The following is a 15,328-nucleotide window of genomic DNA, read 5'->3' on the forward strand; positions in this document are numbered from 1 at the left end:
ATATATAATTTTGAAAGAGATTGTAATTAATACCGCAAGTTAAGTAACCTTTTACTTTACAGTTTTGACTCACATATTTATTTAAGAGTTTTACATATGTGGGGAAGATCTTAATGGACATGTCTGTGGTCTGGCATAACAGTTACAGTGTGTGATTCTAGACTCTATTGTAGATGAAGACTGTGCCTGGTTTACTTTATTCACTGTGTTGCTGCATTGAAGCCATGTAGATAACTGTACCTGCTTGAACTGAAACATTTTCTCATTGTGTCTCATAATTATTGGATTATTCTCTCAGATTTCCCAACCTGTGCATAATCTGGCCCCGGCCTCTGAAATGTGAAGATCTGATCTTTTTCTTTGAGATAAATTACATTTAACTAAATGTTTAAAAAAAGGCTTTTGTTTCATTGTGTTATTGTGATTTTAAAGATGTGATCAATTCAGAAAATAAATCTTCACATTAATAGATAATCATTAGTTCATTAGTTGTTACAGTCCTTTCTCTTTTGATATTAAATTGAATCAGCTGAGTTAAAAGAAACTGCATCTTTGTTGACCAATAATACCCAGACTTCCCTGCACAGTATTTTCTCTCTATCACTAAACTTTTCTCTTATATAGGTACTCCAAGTTGATTTTTCATTCCACTCTTTCAAAGTCTTTACCCTTAACTGATCCCCTCATCATTTCATTAAATCCCCCTTCTTTCTTCTCTTTTGTCCTTCTCTCTCTCCCTGTTGGAGAATCTTTTTAGACCATTACTGTGATTACGTGGCTTAGAAGGTGGGCAAAGGAAGGTATAGGGCAAGGATGACGTGAAAAAAAGGAATAAAGGCACGCTCTCTCATGTGCTACCTGAAGGTGACTCCTATTCTGCTGAAAAGTGTTTACACAGCTCTTTCAGCACACGCCAGGAGAGTGCATTAGGAAAGGAGCATCTGATTGGGGAGATGGACTCCATCCCCAAACCTAAATAATCAGAACCATCGAGTCACCAGGAGCCAGCTGGCTGCCCTGGAGGATTGTGATTCCCCAGAGGTCGAACTAAACTCTGAACCAGTTTTTAAAAGGATCCTGTTATACATGCAGCTTGCATCAACATCAGATATTTAGCAGGTATTTTAAGCCTTGCGTGACAAAATGTGCAAAATTATTAGAACATTAATAACCAAAGAAACCAAAGAAAAAAGGAAAGTGTGGCTTTGTACCAAGTTTGGTAAACTAAACTAATATCTTGATGCATGCTCAGTCATCTAGGCAAGGAAATCCCAGAAAGTTTCTTATGTTCATCTAATTTTAAGGGGGGAAAAGTTTCGTCAAACATTCGTCAAACATTTCGTCACTCATCCAAGTGGATAATGTCTTCCTCAAATGACTCAATCATCCAAGTGGCGTTCCTCTCACTAAAACACTGTGTCCAGATGTACAGAATCAACTTTTCAACTTTGAGTGCAGAAAGTGTGAACTGAGAACTCCACTGACTGACATTGACCGAATAGGAGATATATGAGGGCTAGTTACACAGCTGTCAGCTGCAAAACAATGGAGGAAAGCACATCTGTTTATACAGATACAGCTTTATAAAGTGCATAATTTAAAAAAAAAGTATTTTTCAATTTAATTAGTTAAATAAAATATCAAAAAACTGCCTTTCAAAAAGATCTGGTAATGAACGTAACCTCCCTTTTTTCATTACCTTACATCAACTGAGTGTTTAAGTTTCTTGATTGGTTGATGACTGGTTGACAGCTAAAGCAGTAACTACAGTCTCCCAAATGCTATTCAAAGAGGTGCATCGCCCTCTCTCACTGTAAGTCAGGTGAGGAGGGACCAGGTCATTGCCTGGTCATCCAACCATGTAGTGAAGTACTTGGATGCATGTGGTGGAGCTCAAATGATCATTTCCTTTTTGAATGTTGGAGACTTCTTTATGACATTTCCCTCCTTCTTTTCCTTTCTCTTTCATTTAGTTATCTTGCACTTAGCACTATTTGGAAAGCTTTTATTGCACTTACAGTAACATAAGTTAATAAGAGCTGGACAAACTTTTTCTTTGCTACACCTGTCTTTTATCTGCTCCATGTCGGTAAAACAGAAACACAAGTGGTGAAAAAGAGAGTAGGTAATGGCTAAAATGGCTTTGACACTCTCCTGAAAGTCCAGTCTTGAATCAGAATCAGAAAGGGTTTTATTGCCAAATGTTGAGCAGGTTTACAACATTAGGAAATTGCTGCGGTGCTTCAGTGCAAACATACTGTCATAAATTACGCTTAAATAGACATGAAAAAATAAATAAATAAATAAATAAATAAAAATAAGAATAAGAATTAAAAGTGCTAAGTAGATAGATATATACATGAGTGCAGGTGGTGATCAGTGCCAAACATGGAATGATGAACTGACAAGTTTGCCAAATTGCAAACCACACAGACCTTTGGCCCACCAGAGGATATAACTGTAAAAGAAGAAGATATTTTCAGTCTTTCACAAAGAGTAATGAAACATTAACTATCAAGGATGAAATCCCAAGTAGGTTGGGAGAATGTATAGAGTCTTCATGTCTACACATACTAGCTGTACACTGGGAGGCACGCTTGACTCTTTGCTGTAGGAAACTGTATCAAACAGTACAAGAACCTTTTCCTCTTGAGTTGAGGAGATGAGTTCAAATACAAGATATACGGTGGGAAAACTGACAATTTAAGATAACAGATGATCTTTCGATTTGATTTGATTTGTCAAAGGAAATAAAAAAAAGATTACTACATTAAACAATTAAAATACAGTGATGTGCAATCCAAATTTCCTTCAAGGTGCAGCATGATAGGTGGTGACACAAAGATGAAAAGGCTCATGCATCATGATGTGTAAGTTCAGAATATAATCAGAGGGAAAATCCAGACAGCTATGTGCACAACCAGTCATGTAGGTCTCTGCACATTAATTGTGGGAAGACTCTAATGGGGAGAGTTTACTTTAAATGACCGCTCTATGATCTTTGGCCATACCACCCACCATTATTCAAGAATAAAAATGAAAAAGGAAATATTACTATGAATGCTGAATCACAAAATACCTCCTCACAGGGTTAAAAACTAGAAAGGAAAATCCATCTATTATCTTAAGTTTCTTTCAGTGTCTCCTCTTGAATATATTATTCACTGTACCGTGTAGAGTGTATTGGCCGAAGATACTCATACAGTAATTCCCGCTTCATATTACTCAAAATACAGAAAGACATTTCCATGGCAACCATATGCAACGTGAGCATAAATTACTTCCACTGACGAAAATACGTCTGCTGTTACATTCTGTATACCACAATCCTCAGAAAAATATACATACGAGTCACAACAACCCATACCTGACACCTTAACTCTCCTTCAAATTCATCACATCCTTATAGACAGACTAAAGACATTAAGTGAGCATTACATAAAACTCAATGGGAGATCCATCAAAGAGCTAGTTAAACCGTCATAAAACTTTCATTATATTTATGTCGGCTTTGAAGTGCTGATAGCACTTCATTACTGTACTTCCACCCTCAGATGACACAGCAGAAAACTATTACACCTGTACACTCATCTATAAATAGTATTTTAAATATGTCATAAAAATCAATCTTTTTATCTTTTCACGAAGTTCAGATGCTAATCCAACATCAGTGTAAAACATCAGCATGAAAGACAGGAAGCAGAAGTTAGTTGAACTAAAGATGCTTTTTGGATGAAGATAACTTTTTAATAGTTATTTTAACTGCTGAAAGGATGAAAGAAGTATTTAAAGAGCAGCAAAAGATTTGAATTCTACCATTTAGAGCTCAGTTTTTAGGGTATCTTTTGGCTTCTTTTAGCATAAATATATAGTGTTTGGGCTAGACATTAATATGTTAATTGGACAAACATGAGTGCACTAACACTAGTAAAATTCTAGCCCCCTAAACAGCAGAAAAGGACACATCTTAAATGGATTTATGTGATAGAGTACCCATTGTCAGCTCTAATACCACTTCAGAAGACAAGCAATTTACAGGACAAAACCCAGAGAAGTAAAACATAGTTATTTAGGAAGGTAAGGATACAGTTAATCCTATAGTGATTTGTTCAAAGCATTCATATTCATATGGGGAAACTTAATTTGGTTGATCTCTGGTTGTGTGAGTATGGAGATTTGCTACTACCTCCTGTACCCTCCCATGCATTCTTGGATACTCCTCGGGTACTGCTGTGATCTCACTCGTCACAAAAAAGACATCTAAGGCTAGGAGTTTCCACTTCAATGAACAAGACCAAGGTGAACAAATCTGTGGTGCCTTCATCCCTGTGGCAGTTAACTACTATAATAAGAGCCTTAAGTTTGAGAAGAGAGCTCAAACACTTGGCAGTTTATTATAGGACTGTGACTCCAGCATCATTCACTGACATACCACACAATGCAAATGAAAATTATTACAGCAGGGCTGAAAAAATGACAGTATGGTAATGATAACAGAGTTTTAAAACCACCCTGTGTATCTCATGTGTGATGGTGAATTGGTTGTTGCTCTGTCCACAGCTGAATAATCACAGGAGAAAGGCATCAGTGCAAACTCTGCATAAAAGCCCCCAAGGACAATACTGAGAAGAGATTCAGCATGCCCACAACTCCCAGTTCCCTGAAACTGCATACAGCAAAAACCATCAGGACTTTTACATTCTCAGGCAGCGCCACAGTAATTCTTTTCACTCACAGCTCACTTAGACAGCAGGCTTTGATATATTACTTTAATCCAGCTTTTAAGAAAGTAATGATACAATTCTACTGTTGACATGAATCCAAATTTGAATTTAAGTCAGAACCACAAAAGACCATCTTGAGCTGGGCAAAAATCAGTGGTGATAGCAATGAGTCTTCAGACCACATTTTGGGTACTTGTAAAGCTTCAAGCATGTTTTTTGAAAAATTGTGATGCTGCTGTGTCGGTAAAATCATACAGAAAACAAAATATAGATGAGTCACAAATAAAAACAAAAACTAAAAACTAAACAAAAAGCAATGTGTTGGACCTTTTAACCCGCCTCTGAGCCATTGCTTTTAGTTAAAGGATGGCTTTGCCCATCTTTCAGGTTTCACGAGATACTGAGCAAAGTGTAACTATTCATAGGAACCACAGACAGTTTTTATTTCATGCTACACTATAGTGTGGGCTTACATTAAGAAGTAAGCTGTTGCTCCTATATGCAGCCACAAGAGCTTCAGTGCGATTTGGCATTGGCTCTTCAAGTCTCTGGAATTCTGCTGGAGGGAGAAACACAATTCTTCCTAAAGCTATTTCCTTTTTAATGTTTGTGGTGCAGACATGTCAGTCCAAACTCTTGCACGGGTTTTTAACTAGGTTGAGATTTGATGACTGTGATGGCATTAATACAATTTATTGTATTCCTACTCAATAAACTGTTCCACAGCTCCGCAGTGCAGTGGCTTACACATTTTCACACGAGGGAAGATCCACAGGAAGAGATTGAATCCCTTGCGAGTTGCTTTAGGAAAGTAAAAATCTGCCCAATCATAGATGTGGGAGCTTCCTGCTATAGGTGACGCCTTGTAAATAAGAGAGAGGCTTAAAGTCACTTTATACAAACCACTCAGTGTGCTATGGATGACATCATCCAGGAAGAGACTACTCCACGTTCCAAATTATTATGCAAATTGTGTTTAAGTGTCATAAAGATTAAATAAGTTGTTTTTCAATTAAACTCATGGATGGAATTGTGTCTCAGGAGTCTTTTTATCACTGAAATCAATCTCGGACACCTATGATCATTTGTTTGCCAGGTGAGCCCAATTAAAGGAAAAACTACTAAAGAAGGATGTTACACATTGTTAAGCAGACCACCATTTTCAAGCAAAATAGGAAGGAAAAATGATCTTTCTGCTGCTGAAAAGCGTGAAATAGTTGAATACCTTGGACACCTAATGAAAACCTTAGATATTTCACCAAAATTTAGGCGTGATCACCATAATGTAAGAGATTTGTGGCCCATAAAGGCACAATGAGGAAGGTTTCTGCCAGACAAATACATCAGATTAAGCAGCAAACACATATTTGAAGCTGCTGGTGCCTCTGGAGACCTGCGAACATCAAAGTGTAGGATCCTCCAGAGACTTGCAGTTGTGCATAAACCTTCTATTCGGCCACCCCTAACCAATGCTCACAAGCAGAAATGGCTGCAGTGGGCCCAGAACTACATGAAGACTAAGTTCCAAACAGTCTTGGTCACTGATGAGTGCAGTGCAACCCTGGATGGTCCAGATGGATGCAGTGGTGGATGGTTGGTGGACGGCCACCATGTTACAACAAGGCTGCGTCGTCAGCAAGGAGGTGGTGGAGTCATGTTTTGGGTTGGAATCAGAGGGAGAGAGCTGGTCGGCCCCTTTAGGGTCCCTGAAGGTGTGAAAATGACCTCTGCAAAGTATGTGGAGTTTCTCACTGATCACTTTCTTCAATCCTGTTGAGAACCTTTGGAGCATCCTCAAGCAAAAGAAATTGAGGATGGGAGGCAGTTCACATCCAAACAGCAGCTCTGGGAGGCTATTCTGACATCCTGCAAAGACATTCAAGTAGAAACTTTCCAAAAACTTACAAGTTCCATGGATGCAAGAATTGTAAAACTGCTATCAAATAAGGGGTCCTATGTTAATATGTAACTTGACCTGTTAAGATGTTTTTGATTGAAATAGCTTTTGGTGTCAGTGAAATTGATCTACTAATGCTGCAAATTCAACAAAGGATCATTTTCAATTCTCTACAACCTATAAAATCTTTTGAAACTCTGTGTGCGTAATAATTTGGAACAGTGCATTTTAAGTTTTTTATTTTTGAAAAACATACTGTTTTCATTGGGAGTTTTGTTTAGTAACATTTGAATTATACCCTATTGGTCGATGACTCGAAAATTATGCCGACTGTCATTTGAATCGACTATTTAGGAAAAACAGAGAAAAATATCATTTGCATAATAATTTGGAACGCCGTGTATTGCAGATCAGACAGGATGAGGCTGATCTTACTTCAGTTCAGGATTTCAGGATTTATATGGTACGAATTCACAATAACAGTCATCTCAAGGTATTGGCAGCAATCCTTACATCTACAGAGACAAATGGATTAGAAGAAGGTATTGCTTCTACAGACAGCACCATCAGATACCCCAAAGAGGGCAATGGTTCTGTTTTTGATTTTGATTTGTCACCTGCCTAAAGCACCTGCCAAAATACATTAAAACATAGCGAAAGTAGAGTGAAAGTTGCCACCGCAAACGATGTTGCACACACCCAACTGCTGACACACACAGATAAACATATTGCCATCCCACTTCTAGTACCCTTTACTCATTACTCAGTGGAGGGACCTGCACTCATCTTCACATTTGGCCTTCATTTTGGCCTCAGCTATAAAAGTGCCATGGCTCTACGGGTGCAGTGTGGTTAGTTTGACAAAATCTGTCAGAGAGGCATATAAATACCTGACTGACATGCTCTAAACTGCCTATGTAGACACTGTTGCTGCAGAAGGTATCTCAAGGACCATATTTTTCCATGACAATAGCGGCCTTACTGTTGCAGCACTTGGAAATATCTTTCTACTGCAGCTGTTTAAAGTAGATGTGCTGGTTTTGGCTCAGAAAGCATGAGTGTAGAGTCTGTTGGTGAGTTTGACGTTTTTATCTTGTATGAGTCAATGATAATTTTTTTTCATGAACAAGATCAAAGATGTAATATCTTTACTCATATCACACTTTTGATCTGTGCATACATGCTGGGATGGTTATTAAAAGCTTGCTGCTGAATAGAGAGCCATGCATCAAAAAGGACCCAAACACAGGCCTCTTCCCCTTCATTACAGTTTATTGTTATCTGCAGAGCAGGTCAGTGATCTAATTGTGACTAATTTCCTGTCGGCCCACCAATGAGGCGCTGGCAACAAGCCCAGGTGTGGTGAAACATTTGTCAATTTTTGCCAATAAATATTTCCTCATATTTTTTTCTGTAGGTGAGGAATAATGGAACTCAGCTCTCTTACACCCATCTTCTTCTGCTGTTCATTTTTTACTTTGACATCCTATTCTGTATATTGTGATGATTTCTTTGCTACTGTATCTCTTGGTCATTAACAGCCAGTTCATTTGCATGCAGTGAGTGTTCTGATCCTGTTTTCTCCAAGCCCTGTCTAATCAGCTGCTTTGCATCATCTGTCTGAAGGAGACTGGCTCCATGCCCTCTCCCTGATGCTACCATAGAGCAGATACGGCCGGGCTGGCACAGCTATCTTTACTTTGGCACGAATCTCCGTCTGTGGAGTTTAAGGCTGCATCACATCTCTTTAGATCTCAAATTATAGATCAAAAGAGGCAGTAAATCAGTACCACGGTAAATGTATTTTAATTCATATATAGTTTGTTAATGTGGGCTTTATCATTATTATGGCTGCTGATATTGCCAGTAAAAATAAAGGGTAAAAAAAGGTTGCTGTTGCTGCAGTGAAAAATGTAGAAACTGTAGAAATTAGATTATTAGTAACTTAATGGCTCCTCCAATTCAGACAGATGTAGACAAAATCTGATGGCTGATACATGATCACATATTTAAGGGCCCATACTGAGCAAAGAGGAATAACAACCAGCAACATTCCAGCTTGTCAGGAGCTGAAATGTCCTGACCACGTGGCCAATGGATCATCCATAATTTGAATACTAATGCTATATTAGTTGTAAGTGGGTTTTGAGAGAGTAGGCTTAATTTTCATGTTACAAGAGAAATGAGTTTTACATACTGTAGCAGACCAGTCCCCATCCTTAGCACACAAGAGGATACAGCATATTTGTTAGAATGAGAGGGTAGTGCAGTGGTGGGGTGGGCATCCTCTGCCTGTCTCCCACTGTTCAAAGGAAATTTTAAACTGGCTGCAGACGTGGATGTGAGAGTGAATTGTTGTTTGTCTCTTTATTTGAGCCCTCTGACGGACTGGCGACCTGCGCCCCGCCTGTTGCCTATGAGAGCTGGGATAGCCTCCAGCCCCTGTGACTCTGAATTGGATAAATGGAGGGAAATGGATGGACATCTGTTAGATAAAGCTCTACACCACTGTCATCTAAATTTCTGAAACTTTTAAAGGCACACTCAAGTTTCTGGCAACACATGGTGGCAACAGCTTTTTTAATGCAAGCCCACAACTTAACCATACTTCTAGAAATTCTGTTAGGACATAATTTCTAGAAACCAGAAGAATAGGAGCATGTTTTTTTAATTTCCTGGAGAATCTGTTAAAAGACGGTAAAAAAAAAAAAAAAGGATTCACACGCAAAAAATTTATAAATTCGATTCCAACTGACATTGGATTTTTTAAGATATCTGATGTGTGGAGAAAACCCAATATAGAATAGAATAGACATATTCTTTGTTTTCCCTCACTGAAGGAAATTCAAGTGTTGCAGCAGCAAGGTGACAGGCAGATTGAGCGGGCGGATTCACACAAAAGTAAAGAATATAATAATAAAAAAATCTGAAATAACAAACAGTACAGTAAGTATGGGATATGTCATGCTTCTAATTTTTTGCGTAGTTATTCTTTGGTTCTGCTAAGATCAGCTGGTAGCTGTGAAGAGTCAAACACATTTCATGAACAACAAAGTTGCAGAGCGCCCTCTGGTGGACAATCTATGTAATGCCAACACTCGTTGTTGAAGGGTGTTTCAAGTTCATTTATCAGTCATTACTAATGATGACACAAATAGATCGATATGACCAATAGTATGAGCCCACTAAAAAATTGTTCAGGCTCTAGTATAAAGTGCTGAAAGAGTCTTGAATCACTGGACAACAAATAAACATAGGGAACTTATAGTAGTAGTCAGTGCCATCAACATGTCATGCTGAGAGAAAGAAAAAGGCCAACAAAGAAGAAATATCACTGAACAGTTTAAAATGGGCTTGCAGTTTCGTATGGAAGATTTTGGGATTACCCCTAAACTCCCTGCTTTATTAGCAATGTTCAAAAATACATTTAATGGCAGGATTTCATTTCATTCATGTATTCTTTTTTTTCTGATTTCATCACCCTGCAGTGTCTAATTACAGTTTGTAATTGCAACTAAAGAAATTAACAAACATTATTTGATTAATTTTTTTTTAAATGTATGAAGAAGAACAGGTCGCTGCTCTGCTATGCCTGGGCATGAAATTAGAAGTCATCCTGCAAGAAACACATTGTAGCTGCTTGAATCTGTGGGAAACATTAAAACATACTGTGGAAAAAATACTCTTGGAGTGATTTAGAAAAGGTGGCATTACAACAGTTCTGATTCCACTGCTTGCAATACTCTTAACTCTATCAGCACTGTGTGCAGCACATGTAGCAGAGCATGCATCACAGCTGGACCACAGTTGTGTCCTAATATTAAGCTGCTAACCGGTTTGTGAAGCTCCTCTACCACTTCACAAAATTTCTTTTCTCCAAAAATCTGTGTCTGTATCATCCTCATAAATCCAATATTGGTCAGTCTTTAAAGAGTAACATCTCATCACTCAGTCTCATCACTTTGCAGTTAATGATTACTCATTCATCAAGAAGTACAAAAAGACAAAAAAGATATTTGCTCATATTGAGTGTGTGTGTGTGTGGGGGGGGGGGGGGGGCGGTTTATAAGCATAAGACGCAATGTGTATTTGGATCCTTTTCTATCTCTGTCTCTCTCTCTCTTTGGGTCATGATTGTCTCTGAGTAAGGAGATTAAGATAGCATGCGTCAATCCAGGATTTAGAGGCAGAGAGACAAATGCAAACTCCTCACAGACAGCCAACACTGCAGCTTCGACTGGATGTGCTCAAGTGCTCCCTGACAGTCATCAGATATACATAAAATAGAAGCATTTGTCGTATCTATATCACTTAAATCCTGGCTTGCCGGGCCCCCGTAATAGATACATTTCATCTATAGTTCACAGAAATCTCTCTGCTCTTCTGCTCTGCACAACGCTGTGATGCAACGTGATTAGAACTGGCGTGCCGAGAGGTGTGCGCATGTGTGGGGATTATAAAATATCATTTTGCCAGCCACTGGTGTTCTGATCATTTCTCACTTAGTTATTGCACAAGTACTGAGCAACCACTATCACTGGAACGTCACTCTATGAGCACAAAAACCTGACATCAAGCTAAACACAAAATAAAATAAATATAGAGTCGGTTTTGTTTTATTTTTAAACTGCAAAAAGTTTGATGCAAACAATAACATTTTAAATTTGGAAACAGCCCCAATTTCACAGGAAACAGGTTTACTGATACTTCTGGAACTTTCCACACAGCTCCACATCTTATTACTCCCCTTCCTGCCTGGAAGGAGAGCAGGTATCAGCATGTAATGCCCCAGTAACAACTACTAAGAGGCTTTTCCTATTCTAAGTAACAAGCAGTGGGTCAGCACTAACTAGCACTGCAATCCAAGAGAGTAGGCCAGCCAAAGTCTTCCTGCGATGTGTTAGTATTACATCTCCAAAAAAGGAGAAAAATATCAGCTTTGTTAAACCAAGAAGCGTATGTCCAAACACTTCCTCCTGTTCTAAAGGTATCCATGAACCTTTGAAGGTATATTTCCAATTATTTTGGCCACTACAGCTAGCGTGTTAAACTATACTTCATTTTACATATTCTGCAGCTACAGAGGAACATTAGTATTTGAAGTAATGTTTCTAGCCACCATGCAAATGGTATTCACTTTCCTATAGCCATTTTTGTTTTCCGGCAACTACTGTCTCTCACACTCCCTGCCCACTCTGTTTCTCTAACTTTGTGTTTTGTTAGGTAGTAGCACAGTTTAAAACAAAAAGGGAAAGCTGTATGTCACAAAAACAATGAACCTAAAGACCAAAATATAGAAGAAATTCTTATAGTTGCTTCTGGAAATGTGACAGACAATACTGGCACTGTATTTTGTAATATGAGATATTAGAAAATAAATAAACAGAGACCAATATGACTAATGATTAAACGTATATTAAACGAATACCCCCTAACATCGTTAATTAATGTTACATCACCCTCAAGCTGTTTAAAAGACTGAGAAGTGGGTGCCTCAATCTGTGAAGTTTACCTGAATACTGCAAACTGGAGCTTGGTTTCATAACTAAAACAAAACAATGCATGAACTGCACAGCATGTGCAAGAAACACAAAACCATGCTGCTGATGGCGTGCTCTACAGCTACAACACGTGAAGTGAAAAGAAAGCCAAACAGGTGCAGCACATAGTTTGGGGTTTAATACCACATGCCACAAAGTTCACCGCGAGTACAAGAGTCATAAATGAGAGGAAAAAGCTAGAGAAGAGATTTAATCCATTCGATTTTCACAGACTATTGGTTATGCAACCCTATCTGAAGTCTGTTTTTCAGCTGGACATATGACATGATACAAGCATGCGGATATGCATCTCTATCTGCCCTGCGCGCTGTTACATAGCGAGTGCAACGATGTGGAAAGGCCTCACACAAGGATTAACGCCCAGTGCAACAGATGGCGTATTCTCCAACCCTTCCTGTTCAGCACACGCGCACGCGCACAGATATGCACGAAAAAGAAATATCTGAAATGTTACCTTCTTTTTGGGCGGCATGGCAGTTAAAGGTGTCCTGTAGCGCTATTCCAAGGCTGTAACGACCACTTCAAATCACCATTCACCTGGCTCCAGTAAACAAATGGGCAAGGATGCCATGAGAGTGGATCTCCCTCTACTCAGGTGGATAACTCCGAGGATGCTCTTCAGTGCAACAGATACGCGTGTTCCCTGCGCGCCAGTTTGAGCGTGAGGATGCAATTTCTTCTCAGAACCGCGACGCCGAGGACACCACCGGAGACTGCGAGAGTTGCGTGAAGGGTTTCACTTAAGTCGCTGATGTGAGTTGAGTGTAGTTGCCCCTTCCCGAGTCCTGTGGGTATTAAAGGCTTATTTCTCCGTGCGGCATCTGTTACGCGGCACACCGCTCACTCTGACCTCGGGCACCAAACACACCAGGAAAGTCTCCAACCCACCCGAGCTTTCTATGAGTTCTAAATAACGGAAAGTGAGGAAAGTCTTACTTTCTTTTCCCCCCCTTTTATTAAAGATCAGGATCCATCCTGTGTGCGTGCTGTCCCTGATTAGTGTGTGCGCGTGTTCCTAGGGTTTGTGTGCAAAAAAGAAAAAAAAGAAAAAAAAAACAAGAATTGGAGTGTTATAATGGCATGGCTCCAAAATAGAAAGATGGAAATTTAAAAAAACACGCAGACCATAATTCCATTGTGCGCCCGATTTACAGCATGGAATTACAGACAAACAGAATTCATCATCCAGAGAGCGCAGAGAGACTCTTTCATCACATTGGTTCGGTGTCATTATGTCACCACTAAAACTCGATGCCAAGTATCAGCCACACACAGACGCTGCTTCTTTTGAAGCTAAATCGACAGAAGGTTTGCAAACCAGTTTTTAACTATCTTGTATATTATCCATATTATTTCGTCATTTTAAATAGTGTAATAGCTGTTTATTAAAGATCATTGAACACAATGCCAATTTACTTTTCTTGCTTAACTATTTTGCTGATAATACCTCTGATTTGAAAAGGTTTATAATTTAATTTTATCATTCTGTCTTTACGCATTGCATAGGACCTAAAAACAAACAAAAAAAATGTATACTTCCTCTTCCACTGTTTAAAGGTAAGTAACAGTGTTTGGCCCATTTGTCACCATGGCTTGCGACCTGGACAGCTGGACAGGGGACATGAGCAGATGGGCGTGTGGTACCAAAATCTCCAGGGAGAGCTTATAAGGAGAAGAGGGACAAAGATGGGAGTGTTACATAAAACTGAGAATAGAAAAGAAAATGCAGACCTGTAGTCAGCTGATCCAGGTTGTGACTCTATGGAGAGATGATAATAAATCCTGGGTCAGATGTACATCTGGGCTCTATACACACATAAACACACACAGCTCTTGTCCTTGTCAATATCTATGCTGCTGATCAGAGGTCAGACAGCTGCAGTCACCTGAGCTCTAACAGACTTTGGCCTTTACTAAACTCTGATCTGTGACACCTTAAATCTCCTCAAGCAAGAGGAGGTTCCCCTGCAGAGCCAATGAAACACTCCAACAAAGTGAAAATTTTGGCTGAAATCATCATCAGTACAGAGGGAGTCAGGAAAGCGATATGACAGTGAGTGTCGACAGACATCTGCAAAACACTTTGGAGGCTCCATCCTGGTTTGGTGCTGCATTTAAGCCAGTAGTTTGGGGGATCTTGCCAAAATAGATAGAATTTTAAATTCAGAAAACAACAGATGGATTTTGAGCCACCATGCAATAACATCTCGAAAGCATCCGAATGGCAACAGTTTCAATTTTCAGCATCACAATGATTCAAATGCGCTGTTAATGCAATAAATTAGATAGAAAAAGACAATGTGCAGCACTTTTAGACATGGATTTGCCTCCCCAAAGTCCAGACTGTACACTAGTAAAGCAGAGTGGGAACAAAAGGCAGCCAACATCCCCAAAAAAGTTTTGAATGTCCTTCAAGAAGCATGGAGAACGATTCCTGCAGACTACTTCAAGAAATGACAAGAAAATTGCCTAAGAGACTTCAAGCTGTGATGAAGAATAAAGCTAGTCACACCAAACATTGCCGTTCAATCTGCACCGATTTCCCATTTTCCTAGTAAAATATAAAGAAATGAGCTCAAGACTTGTGTACCGTACTGTAGCTCTATATAAACACTACTTTCTGTCTGCACATTAATCGGGACCATAATTTACAAAATGAAAATCATGTTGTATTAAGTAAGAACTGAAAATAGAAACTGAACCCACAGCGGTCAAAGATCAAGTGACACGAGCTATTTTTCCCAGAACTTTTTATACAACCAGATTTCTTCAAAAGAATTGGCCAGAATTTTGGCCATTAGACAGATAACAGTCTCTACAGCATACACTGGTTTCACTTATCAGACACAAAAGCTACGTGCAACATGTCTATACTCTCTATAATACCGCAATATTTTTTGGACTTACAGACAAGGGTAACGTTAACCTTTTCTTGTTTTTTCCCTGAACTATCAAAGCCTTTAGAATAATGTTTGGCAGATTAAAAGAGATAAAAACTAGTTTATTCTGCTGCTGCCATATACCCAGTAAAAACATATGTAAAAACATATATTCAAACAAATGTACTTATTAAAATATTCACTATAGAAAAAGTAGTTGACAGAACTCACTACTCTAACTTAATCTGAGACATCGGACAGAAACAA

General features: G+C 39.0%; 1 protein-coding gene across 5 annotated transcripts in view; it reads right to left on the bottom strand.

Moving 5' to 3' along the window:
• Positions 1–15,328, bottom strand: part of cacnb2b (calcium channel, voltage-dependent, beta 2b) — a 37,692-nt gene that overhangs the window by 13,868 nt on the left and 8,496 nt on the right. The window contains exon 1 of one of the 5 annotated variants that reach the window (XM_005742489.1): positions 12,637–13,442. The exons of the other annotated variants lie outside the window; for them this stretch is intronic. Within the exon in view, the coding sequence (XP_005742546.1) occupies positions 12,637–12,654 (18 nt within the window). The 5' untranslated portion in view covers positions 12,655–13,442. Of the gene's footprint in view, positions 1–12,636; positions 13,443–15,328 lie in introns of those variants that run through there. 5 annotated transcript variants of the gene reach the window in all.

The sequence above is a fragment of the Pundamilia nyererei genome, unplaced genomic scaffold, assembly GCF_000239375.1.
Source record: "Pundamilia nyererei isolate P.nyererei 1_Seehausen unplaced genomic scaffold, PunNye1.0 scaffold00121, whole genome shotgun sequence".
Classification (NCBI taxonomy): Eukaryota; Metazoa; Chordata; class Actinopteri; order Cichliformes; family Cichlidae; genus Pundamilia; species Pundamilia nyererei.